Consider the following 19,249-nt stretch of genomic DNA (forward strand, 5'->3'; position numbering starts at 1 on the left):
TATTTTCTAGGATTCCAGATTTCTTGGATTGGAAGAATTAAAGGCGTGTGTTCTCTCCTTTCATTTTCAATGATTCTTTGTAGAATTCGTACTTGGGTGATTTCCAGGATGCTTGCTTCGTTGATTAATTTTATGAATGTACGTGTTTCACCTCCAAGAAGGAAGCAGGGTTTCCAGAAGAACAAATGAATAAACTATGGAATTTGATTTGTCTAGTCTGAAATTCTGAAATTAAGTGTCCTGATTCACAAACAAAATTATTAATAATTCTTATCATAGAATTGGCTTATGCATTATGTTCCTCCGTCATTTTCTAGATGGTAGGGCAATTCTACATTTTCTTAACAGGTTCTCTCTTGTGAATTGTGATAAAATAAGTCGATTTCCCTGCAATGAAGTAATTTATTTCCTTCGTTCTGTCACCAAATGCTGACTGTTTTGGTCAATTTATTGTTCCTTTGCGTTCCCTTCTTTTTTCCTTTACTTCTCCTCTCGGTTTGCTCTTTATTTTTTTCTTTTCTGTATATATCTCTATTCTTTTCTTCGTGGTAGTTCCTTTCTCTCCCTCTTTTTCTTTTTAACTATTAAATCCTTTGCTTCTACTTTAACGACAGCCTTATTCATGAAGCTGATGTATATCTAATTACGTATGTTTTTTTTTTTTTTTTAATCAAGTTAAGACTTTGAACTTTGATTTCCATAACTTGCCAATGCCAATTCTTTTTATAATTTAACACCAAACATTTCTCTTGGTTGGTTCAACTAAAAGTGTATCCTTTTATTAATAACAAATTGAAAATTTCTGAAAACTTACTATGCAAGCTCCTTGTGGATCCTGCCCAACCCACATTTGTTCCCACTTACACGATTCTAACAATTACATATTAGTTGGATTGATTGTAATGTTCTACCTCAATTAGTTCAGTTGACTTAATACAGGAGGAAATATAAACTTGTTATTATGACTGATTTGACATCAAAGAAAGAAGGAAATCAGTCTAAATTTAGGGCAAGAGAAAAACATTTCTAAGATTGCAAAAATTCATTTAAGATACATTGATGATATGGATGATAAAATATTTTAAAATTTTCCTATAGTCTATGATGGCGGAGTCATGTTAGGGTTAGGGCAAAAGGGGAAGGTGTCCACTCAGTTCATTTGTTGGGGCAGCAGTATTCCCCATTAATCTGGACGTGCTGCATGTGAAGCAATTAGCGAAACTTTTTCTAATTTTCCGTTGAATTGCAACTTCAAGTCTAATTCATGCTATCAAATTGTTACTTCCTTAAAGCTTCAATTTCGGGTAACGTAACCTGAAAGAAACATAGAAAGTCGATATCTCTTACAAGGTCCTTAATTCGTTGCCTTTCCTTGCATTTTCGAAAGCATAAAGTATCTAAACCAGGTATAAACCTACACCTAGAATGGCACAATATGAGACAAATACAAATTCAAACAAAGCAGACGCGATACAAGTAGTTGCTTGAAGCTCATCAAATCTAATGCTAATTATAAAATAAACGAATGCGAAAAGGGTTAGATATAGACTCTTTGGTAGAATTCTCACACAAAATATGCATAGAATTACTCGAGAAGCATCCTTGGAATGACCAAATTACGGAGTAGAGCCCTGAAGAGAGATTTTGGATTTTATAACTATAGTCTCCTCACCCAACTTAGGATAACCCTAATCTAATCCTAATTAAGTATGAGATATTTGATTTTTAATTATGATTTTTCTCTCTTCATGCCCCTCTCCCCCAGAATAACCGTTACATTTCCAACTTCAACTCTACTTCACGCAATAATAATTAATTACTTTCGCAAAAGAAACATAGGAAAAGTTGGGATGTCTTCAAGGTCTTAAATCGTAGTCTTTACTTTAATTTCAGAAAACATACACTATGACGCTGTCTCGTGAAGTAGGTGCCACCTTTCTTTCCCATCATTTTCCCTTATAAAAGATGCATGTGATACCTTGCTTACACATATAAAGCTTAGTAGACAAGTGATTTCACATGTAAAGCTTGCGAAAGTTCATAAGCCATTTATGTACGAGTCCGTGAAGTGTGTGAATAACATAACCATCATCCATATGTTTTAAATTTTATGCAATTAATCATTTTTTTTCATTTTATAAAACATGTCTACTTAATTGTTAATAGGATTAAAGACGATAAACTAACTCAAATTTTTATTTATGTAAGATGTGACATATTTATGAAACTAAAGTAGCACTCAGAGTGCTTAATTTTTCCTTGAAATTTCAAGCACTTCTTTCGTCTCATTGAATAAAATGATAAACATGTTTCACAGGATCACTTTCTGAAAATTTCCAACTTCTTAAAATGCTAATTTTCTTTGTGATATTTTTATGTTGCAGTTTCACACCAATTGACGGGGTAGTTTATGACCAACCCAAGATTCACACTACACGATTAACATAAATCAAATGGCCAGTTTATGGCGTCTGATGCTCCAGCTTGATTGGAAATTTTGTAAAGTGATGAACGCTTAGTGGCTACACCCTACATGGATAACTTGTTGCTCGAGTCAATTTGTGAAGAAAATCTGTATTTAAAATGAGTCTAGAAGAGTCTTTGTTGGAAATTTTGTTTGGTATTGACTTGGAAATGACAGTAATTAATGCTGAGTGGAAAATTTAACCCGCTTTGCTGTTAGTTTTTTCGGTTATAGTATCCGACGTGAGCATTAGAATAGTCTTGCTAACGTCTCACAATTTTAGCAAATCTATGATAGACAAATGCCACAAATCTGTCAGTTCGAGCAAACTTATATTACAGTGTTTCTTTTTGTACGGGGATACTTTTTATTTTTTTTCTATAGTCTTCCAACCATGGCTAGGAGCAACTATCAAGAGTTAAAACTGGCAGCGTCACTATTTCCATTTTTGAGCTTGGTACAATAAGAGGATGAGAAAGACTTACATTGAAGACAATGAAACCGATCTCTCAAGGATGAGAGAGAGAGAGAGTATTGTAGAGTTGAACGAAGAGGAGATGTGAAGATAATGGGATTTCTTTTTTTCTTTTTTTTTTTTCTAAAGCAAGGGATGGGTTTGGTGTGGGAGGGTGCAGAATGATAAAGGGTTGATCGTTAATTAACATTTATTTTAAATTTTCAAGATAGTTTCATAATTCTACAAAAAAAAATCTCAACTAATAACCTAGAATAAAACTAGAAAGTTTTGATTAATATAATGTATCATTAGTAAAATAAATTAAGAGTAAAAGGTTCTTGTTCTATGTAAGACTGACTTACCCTTTAAATTCCCATTGTTGGGCTAACTTAGGAGCCTTTGTCTCCAAATAGGTGGGTTAACTTACAATAAATTAAGTTTTAATTCGTATGAATAGTAAGAGCAAGACTATACATATATATTTTGAATACATAAATAAATATATATTTATGTGTTATTATATGATTGAATATTACTCTATCTTTAATTCAAAATCAACTAATAATTTGATAATATATATTAAATATGTATCTATTTGAGTACTCCAATGGATACGTATAATTTTATTGGACTAGAAAACTTTAATAATCAATGTGAGTTGAACATGCTAATAGATTGGCTAGCTTTCTCTTCAAATCTTAATTCATCACATAATTGATCCAAATTCCATACTAGCAGGAAGTTGCATGTATAAATTGTACAAGAAAAAAAATCTTATTCATAGCCAAATCAGTTGATCAATATTTACCAATAATAACATTACACACATGAAGTAACTATTGATAACGTCATTAATTATTATTATTTTAAGTTCTAATTCTTTTATGTTGTGTGAAAATTTAATTCAATCTAATGGAATTACTTATCTTTTTGTACTTAGAAAGTTTTGAACATTTTTGGAGTAAGTTAGGCCAAAAAAATGAAAAATTGAAGCTGACCTGTTAATCTACAAATTCCGTGATGCTGACTAGGCGTGGGCACATGAAATGACGAAAGCAGAATTCAGAAATTAAATCTAGACGTCCAGATCAGCTGCAAAGGACCACAAAGTATCAAGATTTGCTTCCTAGAAAAGGGATAATTACTAGTTGGAAAATGAGATTAATTAAGATAGATAAGGAATAATATTTTTGGAGGAAGGATATACATTAAAATATATATTTTTTCCTTTCTGTTTAGGAAGATATGTATCACTTTTGTTTGGTTGGATTAGGAGATTAGAATTTACTTTTATTTTTCAGATTTTTAGTAGAGAGATAATATATATACTTTTATTTTTAGTTTGCTGAGAGAAATTATTCATCATTGTACTTGGAATATTAGAAAACTAAATATGGTTTACAGTGGCTGAATATTTTCTTTTGGTTGAAGGGATCTGAAACCATAGAACTACAATGATTGTGAGATTTATTTTTATTCATTAATGCATCTTTTTAATTATTTGAGTATTGATCATCTTTCTGAAGTAATTTTCATGATTGTGTTGGTTGATTTCTAAGGCACGTGATTAGTTTATCAATTAATATAATCTATTGCTAGATTAGGTGTTAAATCCATAATTGTTCAATCCATCTAATTAAAGGGGCAACTAGGTTTATCGTTTGTTGCTTCAGAAACTGTAAATCCTAAGAAAATAATCAACTGGATTAAATGCAACGTCATACGTTTGTGTTGTCTTGCTTCGTTGGTCTTTCTAATTAGTAATGTTATTGTTTAATTAAATTCGTGATCGTATCCGAATTATTAATCAATAAAGGTTAATTGGAATACATGTTTTTGATTAACTAATCATAAGGAAGGACAGATAATTAATACCGCAACGAATATTCGAGTAATTAATTTGACATTTTTGGTTTCAATGATCAATCGTAGTTCCAATGGTAGATGTGACCGTAGACCAAGATTTGTTTAATTGATTATTTGTTTTAGATTATTTCGCTGAATTTTTATTTATTATTTTTAATTAGAATTTGCATTCAATTCAAAACCCTCTCTTATTTCTTTGTTTCGATTTATTTGTGACGACATACTAATCAAAGCTCTTCGAAGGAACGATCCCTACTTTTCTTTACTACATTTTTGTTACAGAAATTTATGATTTTAATTTAGGTGTCGACGACAACACGTACCAACTACTCAAATTGACAGCAAAGAAAGATCACATCAATATCAATGGTGATATTTATTTATGCTGCATAGTAAACTAAGTTTATTAATGGTGAAATGAATGCTCCCTTCACGACCCAGGATTACAAGCACCTTCTCACCGGAATCAACTTGACTATAATAGCAATCGGCCATGACAAGGCTGCAATCCCAACACAAAAACCCCATTGCTCACAATTCAGCCTCTCAGTATTGGCAAAATTCTTCAGAAGCTCAACCATGATCAGTTGAAGAACTATAGTGATTGCAATAATTGCTAGAAACAACTTGTTCCGCCATATTCCTCTAAATATGTTCTTCTTCTCAAGGTTCCGAGAACTGAACTCGTTGAAGACTTGACAAAGGACAAAAGTGTTGAAAATCATGGTGTTGTTGACTCTTTCCTTTGTGTTAAAAATGTGTTTTCCTTGAACTGTAGAATCAGTATGACAGCCACCTGATAAATGGCCTGAGAAATGAGGTTCCTTCACATGACTGATGTTATGAGAGGCTTAATAAATCCGACAGGGGGTTTTTTCATAAGATCATTTGTGGGTGGCTCTGTGGCCAATGCTAATGCGCCCAAGGAATCCATTATCAGGTTCACCAAAAGCAACTGAACGGCAGATAGGGGAACTTTACTAGAGAAACGGCAGCAACAAAGTTGATGATAAGAGCTGCAACATTCACAGTGAGCTGAAATTGAAGGAATTTTTGAATGTTGTTGAAGACACATCTTCCCCACCGCATAACTCTAACTACAGTGGTGAAGTTGTCGTCCATGATGATGATATCTGAGCTCTCCTTTGCTACATCTGTATCTTGAATTCCTATGGAAAATCCTATTTCTGCTTCTTTTAAAGCTGGGCCATCGTTTGTGCCATCGCCGGTCACTGCTACAACATGGCCTTGTTGCTTCAACGTTTGAACCATCAACAGCTTGTCAAATGGGGTAGATCTTGCCTTTACTTTAATGTCTTCGGTCTTTTTCTTTCTTTCTTCAGAGGAGTAATTTCTGAAGTTCACACCTTCTACTATAGCTTCATCATCGAAATTCGATTCCTGGATTCCGCATTCAATAGCCATAGCCTTGCTGTGTGCAGGTTTTCTCCTGTTATCATCTTAATTTTCACCCCTGCACTTTTACAGGATTTTATGGCTTCGCTTACACCTGGGCGACAGGGATCCCTCAGGCCGAAAATCCCCAAGAAGATCAGACCGGTTTCTTCAATCTTCGGTTGAATTCTATAACTTTCTTCAACTTTTCTGTGTGCCATAGCAATGCATCTCAAGGTCTTGGCTGCCATTCCCTCAATAATTGTTGCAATTTCCTTTGTTTTTTCATCATCAATGGCTTCCTCTTTTCCGTCTTTCAGATAATAATGGGAGCACATGGCTAATATTATCTCTGCAGCTCCCATCCAGTGCATATGAACGCCCCCATCCTTGATCCTCTTCACCAAAACTCCACTTCTCTTTTTCTGTGAATTGAAGGACTCCATTTGGATCTTTTCACAACTTTGCTTCAGTTCATTAACATTTATTTCCCAATCAGTGAAAGCCCAAGAAAGAATCGATTTCTCAGTCGGATTACCACTAATCTCCGGTGCAGCTTGAGGATCCCGTTTATATACGCCGCCAGTCGTGTTTAATCCGATTGCTTCTTGCAGCAATTCACGGAATTTATGTTTCACTTCTTCTGAAGAAACAATGTCTTCCGGGGAAGGAAAAATTTCTGAGGAAGCAACATAAACTCTCTCTTTTCCAAGCCACAATTCTGTAACTTTCATCTGGTTTAAAGTAAGAGTGCCTGTTTTATCTGTACAAATTATTGTGGCTGACCCCATTGTCTCACAAGCAGAGAGCTTCCGAACCATTGCATGATCCTTCATCATTTTCTTCATAGAGAAAGCCAGAGGCAAACCTTCAGGAATTGCCACAACCAAAATTGTGACAGCGGCTGCAATTATATGTATCACCGACTTCATCACATCATCCAGCTTAGTCTTGCTCCCCTGGAACTATCTGTTTCCGTTTTCGTCTTCCGTACTCTCTGTAAAATAACGAATCAGCATGACAGAGGGAACTGTTATTGCCACTGTCAATCCAATCTTCCCAATGTATGACGTCAGCATGTTGAGACGAGATTGCAATGGAGTCAGATCATTCACTTCATGCCTTATAGTGCTCATCATCCGTCCCCAGGCTGTGTGCATCCCAACAGAAGTAACCAGCATGAAACCAAACCCATCAGTGACTTTTGTACCAGAGAGCAAAAATGGATTCTTTTCATTGACCTAAACATGATCACTTTCTCCGGTCATGCTTGACTCGTCCACCTTCAAAGAATGGCCTCCCAGGAACAACCCTTCAGCCGGAATTTGATTACCAATCTTCAAAGGCACAACATCACCAACAAGTATATCAGAGATTGATATCTTGTGGCGCCTCCCATCTCGTACCACCTCCACTTGAATATCGTTATTCTCAACAGAGAGCGCCTCAAATTGTCTACTCTGTTTGAAATTACTTACTGCAGAGACAGCGAGTACCAAAATCACAGCAACGATAATGCTACCGCCGTCATACCACCCTTCTTTCCAGCCGTTCTCTTTTGTGCCGAACACCAGAGAGAGTGCAGCACAAACCAGAAGAATGATAATAGTTGTATCTTTAAACGGTTCCAGGAGAAAGCTAAGAAATCCTTTCAGAGGAGGTTTCTTATACCTGTTTTCTCCAAAAACATTTCTTCTTTTTGCAAGATCAGCTTCACTGCCGCTGATACCAGTTTCCGGATGGCTTTCCAGCGTTGCGGCAATCTGTTTTATTCCTCCGAAATCGGCAAGAGATTGAAGAATCTTCTCTTTCACCATCTCCGAAAGCCTCCCCCTGTCGACGTCAGGAAAAGGGTTGTTGCCGGGGACATCTATGGCATGGTAAGGAACAGAGCGCAGCAAGGATTTGTTCTCAAGAACTTTCCGGGACAGTGAAGCAAGAACCCGGGTGAAATATATTGCCCGGAAAGCCATTCTCCACCTCCGTTGATGGAGTTTTGAAGAAGCTTTATCTTCTTCTAGTTTAAGCTTAAGCATCTTCTTGTCAGATGGTTTTCGAGACCTCACATCCATCGATAACAACCAAAATGAAGAACGATAATGATCCAGAGACCAAATTGGCGAGAGAAATAGGTTTGGTATGAATTCAAGTGACAATTGTAGTATATGTATGGAAAGGAAACTCTTTGTATTTCTTTTTACGCAAAACCCATTCAAACCAAATCATTCTTCATTCGTATAAATTAAGAGTTTGATATTAATATTCTATATAAAAGGTCATTTTTTTTTTTTAAATTCATTCCCTCATTTTTCTTTTATGTTTATCTTTACAATTTCAAATTTTGTTTTGCAGTCAGCAGAAATTTCTTAGAAGGCCCTAACAATATATATTTTTAAAAAAAATATAAATATAAAATTTTTATCTGAGAATATTATTGGAATATGAAAAATATTTGAAATATGCATGGAATTACTTCATTTGGGTTAAAAAACGTGCGCATGACATTATACGTACACGATATAACGGATCTTTAAAGAAGGGATATGAAACTATACTTGTGTCCCATGATTGGAAATTTTGAAGACCTTCATTTGCAAGGGATTTTCTTCTCCAAGCGCGTGTTATAAGCCTATCAATTAATTTTATTTTATAGGCCAAAGGACTTATTCCTGTCAAAAGTTAGTATATGTTAATTTTCAAGAACCTAAACACTCATTTTGACACCGTCTTTGGATGAATATTGACGAAGACAACGTCTTCTCTGGATGAAGACATCATCTTCATCATTGGACGAAAATGAATTATCTTCGTTTAAAGAGAAGGCGTCTTGTTGTCAATATTCGTTCAGAGATAGCATAAGAAAAGGAGAGAGAGAAGCCTGTTGTTTGTGCTATGAAAATTACTCACATTAGTCTCCAGGAATTTTAAGCGCTGGTAAAATCTAAGACTGGAAAAAAATGTTAGTGAATCAGTTCGTTTGTTGGGCAAGAAGTGTTATCAGTGAGAAATTGGTTTTTTGAAACTTAACATGTGGAATCAGCATTTCATTGAACCTTGGGTGGGACATGGCTATTTGGCCCAACTGTTTAGGGGAAAGCCGAAAGCAACTTATCCATGCAAATATATATTTTATACTATGGTTAGAGCGCTGATTTTCTTGGTGACATTTTATGTTATTTTAGTTGCTCCAACTTTACGGGAACTATTTTGAACCCTTAATTACTCATTCGCAATATGGATAACTTGTCGGTCAAGGCCAGAGGGCCTACTTTGGTGGAAAATCAGAAATTTATGGTTTAGTAACAACTTATATCCGAAGAATTTGACAGGTGCTTTATGTTTCTTATAAGGTCAACTGGGAAAGACTGGCTTTTGATTGGTGATCAATTGGTGGGTTGACTTTAATAGAAAAAGCAACCAATTTTAATTTTTTCAATTAAAAAAATTCTGTGCTATAATAATAATTTGTACAAGGCCAAAGGGCTTATGCCAACCAAAGTTTACTCCTTTTTTTTTTTATTTTCACCCATTAATTTTTCAAAACTCAGATATCTATCTATCAATTATTAAAGTTAACCAAATCTTTTAGTTTAAAAATTTTATCATTATTTTTTCCTAAACCTTAAAAACTAAAAATTTTTCTCTTTAAAACCTAATTTTTTTCAGATTTGAAAACGTGCAATTCCCCCCCTCCTATTTACAGTTTTGCAATTTTTGTTAACCGCCTGTTCTTTTTTTCTTTTTTGTGTCACCACCCCTAGCCTTCTGGAATTTTCAATTCCCCCCTAATCTGGTTCAGTTTCTTGAATATTTTTCAGTGACCCTCTTCCTCCATCCTTCTCTGCTTGAGACCAGTGAACGTTGGCCTTTCTTTCTCTCTGGTGTTCGAGCTCCCTTCTAGCTCCTTCATGACACAACTTTCTCCTGTCTTCTTGTCATTGCATCCTCTATCTCTCTAGTTTTATGTCATGTTTTCCTTCCAATTCCGGCACAATGCCTAACTTTCTTCACCGATGCCAACATATCTCCAAGTGGTTTGAGTTTACGATCTCTCTTCTGCACTGATCTCCAAAGTTTCTTGTCTCTCTTGGTGGTCCAAGTTTTTGGTCTTAAGAGACCAAGATGGTAGAGAGAGTCAGAGCCAAAGGGAGGTCGACAACTGAGAAGAGAGGTCACATCAAATTCTAGTGGTTAGAACAAAATAGATTGAAAATGAAATTTTACGGGGAAAATATGATTTTTCAAAACTTAATTCTATAGGGAAATTATTAGTTTTCTAAATCAAAGAGGAAATGAGATAAAGTTTTATTATTTTTTATATATTATTAATAAAATGATGATTTTACCATTAAAATTAACTGATTCAGTTAATTTTAATCATTCACGGGTGAGAATTTGGATTTTTGATACTTGATAGATACTAATTTGAGAATTCAACAAACTTTGGGCGGAAATAAGTCCTTTGGCCTTTGTATAATCAGGATGGATATATTTTATTTTTCGGACTGAATATAATTCACAAAGAGAGTACATTAATGTAAAAGTTGAAACAGCAAAGTAAATCCAATTTTCTTTTCTATCCTATAATTGTGGACTACTAATAAAATAAAATTCAGACTCTGGCTATAATAACTTGTTCTATTTGCAGATCCTCCCAGCCTGGAAAAGAAGCGACATTGTTTTCAAGAAACTGGAATCCACTTCACCAGCCAACCAATCAACCAGGACATAGCAGCAATGCCAACACAAGCACCCCATTGCCCCCAATTCAGCCTCTCAGTGTTGGCAAACTTTTTGAGAAACTCCACCATCAACACTTGTAGAAATAGTGTTGTCCCAATAATCCCGATAAACAATTTGTTCTTGTGCAGCCCCTTGAATATGTTCTTTTCCTCCAGGTTCCTTGCATTAAACTCATTGAAAATCTGGCAGAAGACAAATGTGTTGAATATCAGGGTGTTCTTTATCTTCTCATCCACACTGAAGAGAGATCTTCCTTTGAACTGCAGGATCAATAGAACAGTTACTTGATACAAAGCCTGAGCAACAATATTCCTCCACATGACCCTGGTTATGAGAGGAGCTGATCGACCCACAGGTGGCTTTGTCATAAGTTGGTTGGTGGGCCGTTCAGTGGCCAATGCTAAAGCTCCCAGGGTATCCATGATTAGATTTACCCATAAGAGCTGGACAGCAGTCAGTGGAACATCACCAGAAGAAACTGCTGCAATGAAATTGATGACGAGGGCTGCAACATTCACTGTGAGCTGAAACTGGATGAACTTTTGGATGTTGTTGTAGACACACCTTCCCCACCTCAAAACAGTCACCACTGAGGAAAAGTTATCATCCAATATGATTATATCTGAGCTTTCCTTTGCAACTTCAGTGCCTTGTATCCCCATAGAGAGCCCGATGTCAGCTTCTTTTAGGGCAGGTGCATCATTTGTACCATCTCCTGTAACAGCTACCACATGACCTTTTTTCTTCAAGCACTGTACCATTAAAAGCTTATCAAAAGGGGATGATCTTGCCATTACACTGATCTTCTCAATCTTCTCCATCCTCACTTCATGTGAGTAGTTCCTGAATTGAACACCTTCCACAACAGCTTCTGTATTCAAATCTTCAATAGGACTGAGTATTCCACATTCGATAGCTATAGCTCTTGCTGTGTGGATGTTGTCTCCAGTGATCATTTTGACATTCACTCCAGCTTTCTTGCAAGATTCTACAGCTTTTCCCACACCTGGCCGACATGGATCCTTCAAGCCAACCAGTCCCAGCAAGGTCAATCCAGATTCTTCAAGCTTCTCATGAGTATGCCCATTTTCTTCTGAAACTTTTGTGTGAGCGAAGGCAATGCATCGCAAGCTCTTAGCTGCCAGACCCTTGATAACTGCGCTAAACTGCATTCTTTCTTCACCATCCATGACTTTCATGGTACCATTTCTGTCATAATAATGTGAACACATGGCCAGTATCATCTCGGCAGCCCCCTTCCAATGTGTGTGAACAGCCTTTTCATTGATCCTCCTCAGCATGACACCACTTCTCTTTTTCTCTGAATTGAAGGTCTCCACATGTATTATGTCACAATTTTGCTTTGACTCGTCCAGATTCATTTCCACGTCTAACACAGCCCAAGAGAGTATTGCTTTCTCAGTTGGACTACCAGATATCTCTGGAGTTGATGCAGAATTCGACTTGTAAACGGTGCCAATTGTGTTTAGACCAACCCCATCTCGTAACAACTCATAAACATCAGCTGCAATATCAAAATCATTCATGGCTTCCTTTCCAACCCAAAACTCTGTTACCTTCATTTCATTCAAAGTAAGGGTGCCTGTTTTGTCTGTGCAGATTGTTGTGGCAGAGCCCATCGTTTCACAAGCAGAGAGTTTTCTAACCAACGCATTGTCAGCCATCATACGCTTCATAGAGTAGGCCAGAGTAAGAGTGACAGCAAGAGGCAGACCTTCAGGAATGGCAACCACAACTATGGTGACTGCTGCAGCAATAATTCTCAGAACGGAATTCATTATATCATCAAACTTTGACTTTCCGCGGTTGAACTCTCTGTTTCCATTTTCATCTGCGGTGTTGCCTGTGAAGTAACGAATCAACATAACAAGAAGGACCAGCACAGCTACGGCCAATCCAATCTTCCCGATATAGGACGTCAGCTTGTTCAGGCGAAATTGCAGAGGAGTCTGCTCATCCAACTCACGACTAACGGAACTCATCATCTCTCCCCATGCGGTGTTCATCCCAACAGAAGTAACAAGCATAGAACCATAGCCATCGGTGACCTTTGTGCCAGAAAGCAAGAAAGGATTTATGCTGCCATTAATCTCAACATGGTCACTTTCGCCAGTCATGCTAGATTCATCCACCTTCAAGGAGTGACCATTCAAGAACAACCCATCTGCCGGAATTTGATCGCCAATCTTCAAACACACAACATCTCCTACTACAACTTCAAAGATGGACACCGCTTGACGCCTGCCATCTCTAACGACTTCAATTTTTATGTCACCACTCTCGTTAGAAAGCTTTTCAAATTGTCTGTTCTGCTTAAAGTTACTGATGGCAGAGACAATTACAACCAAAAACACAGCAAATATAATACTGCCACCATCATACCACCCTTCTTTCAAGCCATCTTCTTTGATACCGAAAGCCAGAGAGAGTATGGCACAGACCAGAAGTATGATAATGGTTGTATCTTTGAATGCTTCATAAACAAAACTAAAAAACCTTTTTGAATCAGGCTTTTTATAACAGTTTTTACCGAAAACATACTTTCTATGCAGAAGTTGAGCCTCATTGCCTGCGATGCCATTCTTTTCGTCGGTTCCAAGAATTGCTGCAACTTCCTCCACTCCTCCAAGATTACTCAAAGACTCGAAGCTCTTCTCTTTCACCATGGTAGCGAGTATCTTCTGATCAATGTCGAGAAAAATATCGGCAGCCTCATCCTGTGGCAATGCTCCACCGACATCAATGGCAACATAGGAGAGGGACCGCAAGAGTTCTTTGTTGCTGTGTAGAGCCACCTTTGACAAAGAGGCAAGAGCCCGGGTGAAGCGAATGACATCAAAAGCCAATCGCCACCTTCTTTTTTGTAGTTTTGCCGCCTCCAAAATACTGTGTTCTTGTTTGGATGGCTCCGGCTCATTGGGTTTACGATACCTCAAAGACATTATCGTAAGGAAGAGTTTGGAAGTATCGGACTGGTGTAAATTGGATGAACAAAATAATGGATTGAGATGTCAACAAGAAATCAATCAAGAAAAAATGAGAAAAATAAACAGAGAAAATATGGAGAATTTGATGAGTAACAATGAAATAAAAGCACAAAAAAGTTTTGAGGTGAGAATTGAGTATTCAGAGTTCATCTATTTATCCTAACTGCATATCTCTTTTTTACTGGGGTCAAAGACCTCATTCCTCCCCAAAGTATCATCTTTAATCAGTTTTTATCTCTTAATTTTAAAAATCTTATTTATTCACTCATAAATTATTAAAGTTAAAGAAACTTTAAACCTTTAAAATTTACCTCCTTTTTCTTCTTATACCCTAAAAAATAATCATTTCCCCCTAGACCAAATTTTAAAAAATAATATTCCTCCCTAGTGTTTAATTTTGAAACTTTGGCGTCATCTTTAGCACCATTGTCGGTGGTCTCTCTCTCCGATGCTCTCTCTCCTCTTACCCGAATGTCCGATCGACATCGAATGAAGCCGAGAAGACAAAGAGTTTCGTCTAAAAAAGCTCTGTCTTCCTAATTTCAATCGACGCTAGTCGAACATCTAGGTGATAGAAGAGAGATTGCCGAAGGGAGAGGTCGTCAGCAATGATACTAGAGATGAACTAGAAGTTTGAAAACTAAATCCTAAGGGAGAAATATTATTTTTTAAAATTTAGTCAAAAGGAAATTGTTAGTTTTTAGGGTTTTGAGAAGAAAAATAAATAAAATTTAAGTTTACTTTTAATATTATATATAAAATGACAATTTTATCTTTAAAACTAATAAAATTAACTGTTTATGGGTGAATAAATAGAATTTTCAAAGTTAAAATATGAGAATTTGAAAAAAGATGATACTTTGGGTTACAATAAATCCTTTGCCTTTTCCTGGAACTTGTATGATAGCTTGCTAGAAAATATAATAACAAATTTCTTAAAAAAGCATATTCATACATATCTTAACGTAAATATATTTTCCTATTAAATGAAAATGGAAGATTAAAAAATTACCTAAAGTGTGCCATTAATTTACCGTGTGCGATTTTGTGGGAATTTCTCTGAATATAGAACTTGATTTCTAGGAAAGTTCAGTGAACTTCTATTTAATTTTTCCAATTTTTTAAGTTCATATGAATTATTCAAATTTGACTGGACCCAGCTTACCTTCCTCAAACCTTCGGGAGGTTTCCTTCTCTTTTCGTCAAAATTTATGTCCCCATGAGTACGGCTGGATTCGAGCTGGTTCGGTTCATATATGGGTGGCTCGAGTTTGGTTCGAACTCGATTTAAGTTTGACTCGGTTTGGCTTAATTCGGCTCATTTTTTATTATTAAAATGACATCGTTTTTAATATATATTGATCAAAACGACGTCGTTTTGTATAAAAAATTTCTATAAAAAATCTATCGAGCCAGCTCGATTGAGCCGAGCCGAGTCTGACTCATTTTGGACTCGAACAAACCTAGCTCGAGCCGGCTCGGTTCGAGTCCAGCCCTACCCATGAGTGATTTACAAGATGCTTTCTCCGCCGGTTGATTTTATGCAAGGTTATATTTAAACTGAATTGAGTTTAAACTTATTTAAGTTTAAATTTGAATCGATTTATATATAATAGAGATTAAGCTTAAATTTAGATTAGTCAAACTCGTTATAGCTAAGCGTAAACTCAATTAGTTTCGAACTCAAACTTTTAACTAATTCGTTATTAAAACAATATCATTTTAATATATATTAATCTCATTTAGGTTTGTGCTTATTTAAGATTAGTTATTTTTAAACTTGTTTAAGTCAAATTTTAATTTAAATTCAAATAAATTTGATTTAAATCTAATCATAATATTATATATGTACGTGTTTCCCCTCAAAGGAGTCAGGATTTTCAGAAGAAAAAATAAATAAATAAACTGTGCAATTTGATTTGTCAAGTCTGAAGTTCAGAAATGAAGCGTCATGATTCAGAAACAAAATAATGAATAATTATTATCACAGACCTGACCTATGCATCATGTTCCTTCGTCGTTTTGTATATGGCAAGACAATTCTGTTGAGGATTAATTTGAAATTTTTTAAGTTTATCTTATATGATATAAGTTTAATAAATACATTTTTTAACGTATCTCATATAAAACAAATTTAATGTTAAACACAATTTTATTAATAATGTTCATACATATTCATAATATAAGTTTATATTTATATATAATTCATGTATAAGTTTAAGTTTATATTTATACACACGAATATTATATTAGTAATATATGTTTAATATTAAGTTATTAATGATTAATATCAAGTTTAATATAAAATTTATGTATTTAAAATTTTAAAAATCATTCTTATATTTATAAATACTTTAATAATTTTGTATTTGAGACATAAATAAAAATTATAAGTGTTCTTTTCAAATAAATCTCTTCCACGTGAAACCTTTCCTTGTAAAATTTCCTCCCTTCTCTAACAAATTCTACATTTTCTTACAGCTTTGTGATCAAATAAATAAATTTCCCTACAATGAAGTAACTTATTTTCTTCGTTCTGTCACCAAATTCTGACTGTTTCCGTCGATTTCTTGTTTCTATTATTCTTTTTTTTTTTTTTTTGCATTCCCTTCTCTTCTTCTTCTTTACTTCTGCTCTCGGTTTACTCTATTTTTTTCTTCTCTGTAAATATCTCTATTCTTTTCTTCGCGGTAGTTCAAGTTCTCTCCCTCTTTCGTTTTTTCTATTACATTTTTTGTTTCCACTAACTGACAGCCTTATTCATGAAGCTGATGTATGTCGAATTACGTATGTTTCTTTTATACCAAGTTAAGACTTTGAACTTTGACTTCCATTTATAACATAACCAATGCCAATTCTTTTTTTATAATTTAACACCAAAAATTCCTCTTGGTTGGTTCAACCAGAAGTGTATCCTTTAATTAATAACAATTTGAATTTTTCTGAAAACTTGCCATGCAAGCTCCTTATGGATCCTGCCTAACCCACATTTGGACCCATTTACACGGTTCTAACAATTACATATTAGTTATATTGATTGTAACGTTTGACTTCGATGAATACACTTGACTTAATATAGGAGAAAAATATATATGTTATTACAATTGATTTGTCTAAATTATAGACAAGTATTTTCTAATTATTTTGAAGGAGTGTTTTGAATAACAGTAAAGAGAGTTTCATATATAAAAGGGTCTGAATTAAAATTTTTTGATGGTATTTTAAAATTAAATTTTTTTTATTTTTTTATTTAATACAATAATAATATAGTCAATCTTGAAAAGATAATCAAACTCAGATGATGGTTTGGTACAACAATTAGTTGGTGTATGAATGATTCATCAAAGTATTCATTGTAAATATTCAAGGTAAAGATAAATAATAAAAAAAAAAAAAAACATTTCTAAGATTGCAGAAAGTCATTCATGATAAATTGGCAATATGGATGACGCGATATTTTAGAATTTTCCTATTATTTATGATGGCGGGGTGAAATTAGGGTTAGGGTTCAATTGCAACTTCAAGTCTACTTCACGCTATCAAATAATTTCTTGCAAAGCTTCAATTTCGGTTCATGCACTGCAACCTAAAAGAAACATAGAAAGTCGAGATCTCTCGCACAAGGTCCTTTTTATTGTAAAGGATAAGTCCAAAGAATAACAAACTCTATATTAGATTTAATATTTTATATAACAAAATGCAATTTTATCTCATGTATTTCTTTTATGTATACATATATGATATCAAAGCAGTAAACACTCCAATGAGCTTCTTTTGGTCGTCACTTTTTTGTCATTAATATTTTCTCTAAAACCTAGCCATGACAATTACTATTGAAACCCCTGTTGTGCACTTAAATACACCAACTCATTTTCCTATCAAACTCACTTCATCCAATTTTCCTGTTTGGAGAAAACAAATTCAATCGACTTTTATCGGTCTTGATCTTATAGCGTATATTAATGGTACTTCAACTCCACCGTTGCAGTTCCTTGTGTCTTACATTTTCAAAAACATAAAATATTAGGCTGAAAAAAAAGCTAGTTCGTAGTGTCTAAACCACGTAAAAATCTACGCCTATAATGGCGCAATAAGAGACAAATGCAAATTCAAACAAAGTAGACACATTACAGGTAGTTGCTTGAAGCTCATGGATTCATCAAATCTAATCCTAATTAACATTGATATCTAGTATAGTGTAAAATAATTGAATGCCATAAAAAGTTAGACAAACTCTTTGGGAGAATACTCCAGCAAAATATGTATAAAATTACAAGAAGAGCATCTGCAAAATGACTCAGTTTTAAAGTAGAATCCTAAAGAGAGTTGGTGGATTTTATAATAGTCTCCTCAGCTAACTTAGGATAACCTTAATCTAATCCTAATTAAGCATGAGATATCTGGTTTTTATGTTTTTTTCTCTCTTCATGCTTCTCTCCCCCTGAATAACCTTTATACTGCCAACTTCAAGTCTACTTCACGCAATAATAATTAATTACTTTGGCAAAAGAAACATAGGAAAAGTTAGGATGTCTTCAAGGTCTTGAATCGTAGTCTTTACTTTCATTACAGAAAACATAAACTATCAAGCTGTCTCGTTAAGTTGGTACCACCTTTCTTTCCCATCATTTTCCCTTATAACAGATGCATGTGATACCTTGCTTGCTCATATAAAGCTTAGGAGACAAGTGACTACATGTGTAAAGCTTGCAAAAGTTCATAAGCCATTCATGTATAAGTCCGTGAAGTGTGTGAATAACATAACCATCATCCATATCTTTTAGATTTTATAAAATACACCTACTTAATTTTTATTCATTAATGATATAAGATGTGACATATTTATGAAACTAAAGTAGAACTCGGAGTGCTTAATTTTTCCTTGAAATTTTAAGCACTTCTTTTGTCTCATTGAATAAAGTGATAAACAAGTTTCACAGGATCACTTTCTGAAAATTTCCAACTTCTTAAAATGCTAATTTTCTTTGTGATATTTTTATGTTGTAGCTTCACACCTATTCACGGGGACGTTTATGACCAATCGAAGATTCACACCACAGGATTAATAATCCAAATGACCAGTTTATTGTGACTGCTGCTCCAGTTTTATTGGAAAGTTTGTAAAGTGATGAACACTCAGTGGCTACACGGATAACTTTTTGCTCAAATTATCTCATGGAGAAAATCTGGCAGAGTTTCTGTATAGAAAATGATTCTACAAGAGTCTATGTTGGAAATTTTGTTCAACATTATTGACTTGGAAATGAAAGTAATTAACGCTGAGAAGAAAATTTAGCACGCTTTATTTTAGTTTTT

General features: G+C 34.8%; 1 protein-coding gene and 1 pseudogene across 1 annotated transcript; both read right to left on the reverse strand.

The window, feature by feature from the left end:
- Nucleotides 1-5,230: 5,230 nt before the first annotated feature.
- On the reverse strand, nucleotides 5,231-8,348 carry LOC123208668 (annotated as a pseudogene).
- Nucleotides 8,349-10,682: 2,334 nt separating this feature from the next.
- LOC123206438 (putative calcium-transporting ATPase 13, plasma membrane-type) lies at nucleotides 10,683-14,035 on the reverse strand. Its single transcript, XM_044623641.1, has one exon. The coding sequence runs from the start codon at nucleotides 13,886-13,888 to the stop codon at nucleotides 10,865-10,867; it is 3,024 nt and encodes a 1,007-aa protein (XP_044479576.1). The 5' UTR covers nucleotides 13,889-14,035; the 3' UTR covers nucleotides 10,683-10,864.
- Nucleotides 14,036-19,249: the final 5,214 nt, after the last annotated feature.

This window comes from Mangifera indica, chromosome 2 (genome assembly GCF_011075055.1).
Source record: "Mangifera indica cultivar Alphonso chromosome 2, CATAS_Mindica_2.1, whole genome shotgun sequence".
Classification (NCBI taxonomy): domain Eukaryota; kingdom Viridiplantae; phylum Streptophyta; class Magnoliopsida; order Sapindales; family Anacardiaceae; genus Mangifera; species Mangifera indica.

Coding starts and splice junctions, on each gene's coding strand:
- LOC123206438 (XM_044623641.1), bottom strand. CDS start 13,888: ATGTCTTTGAGGTATCGTAAACCCAATGAGCCGGAGCCATCCAAACAA.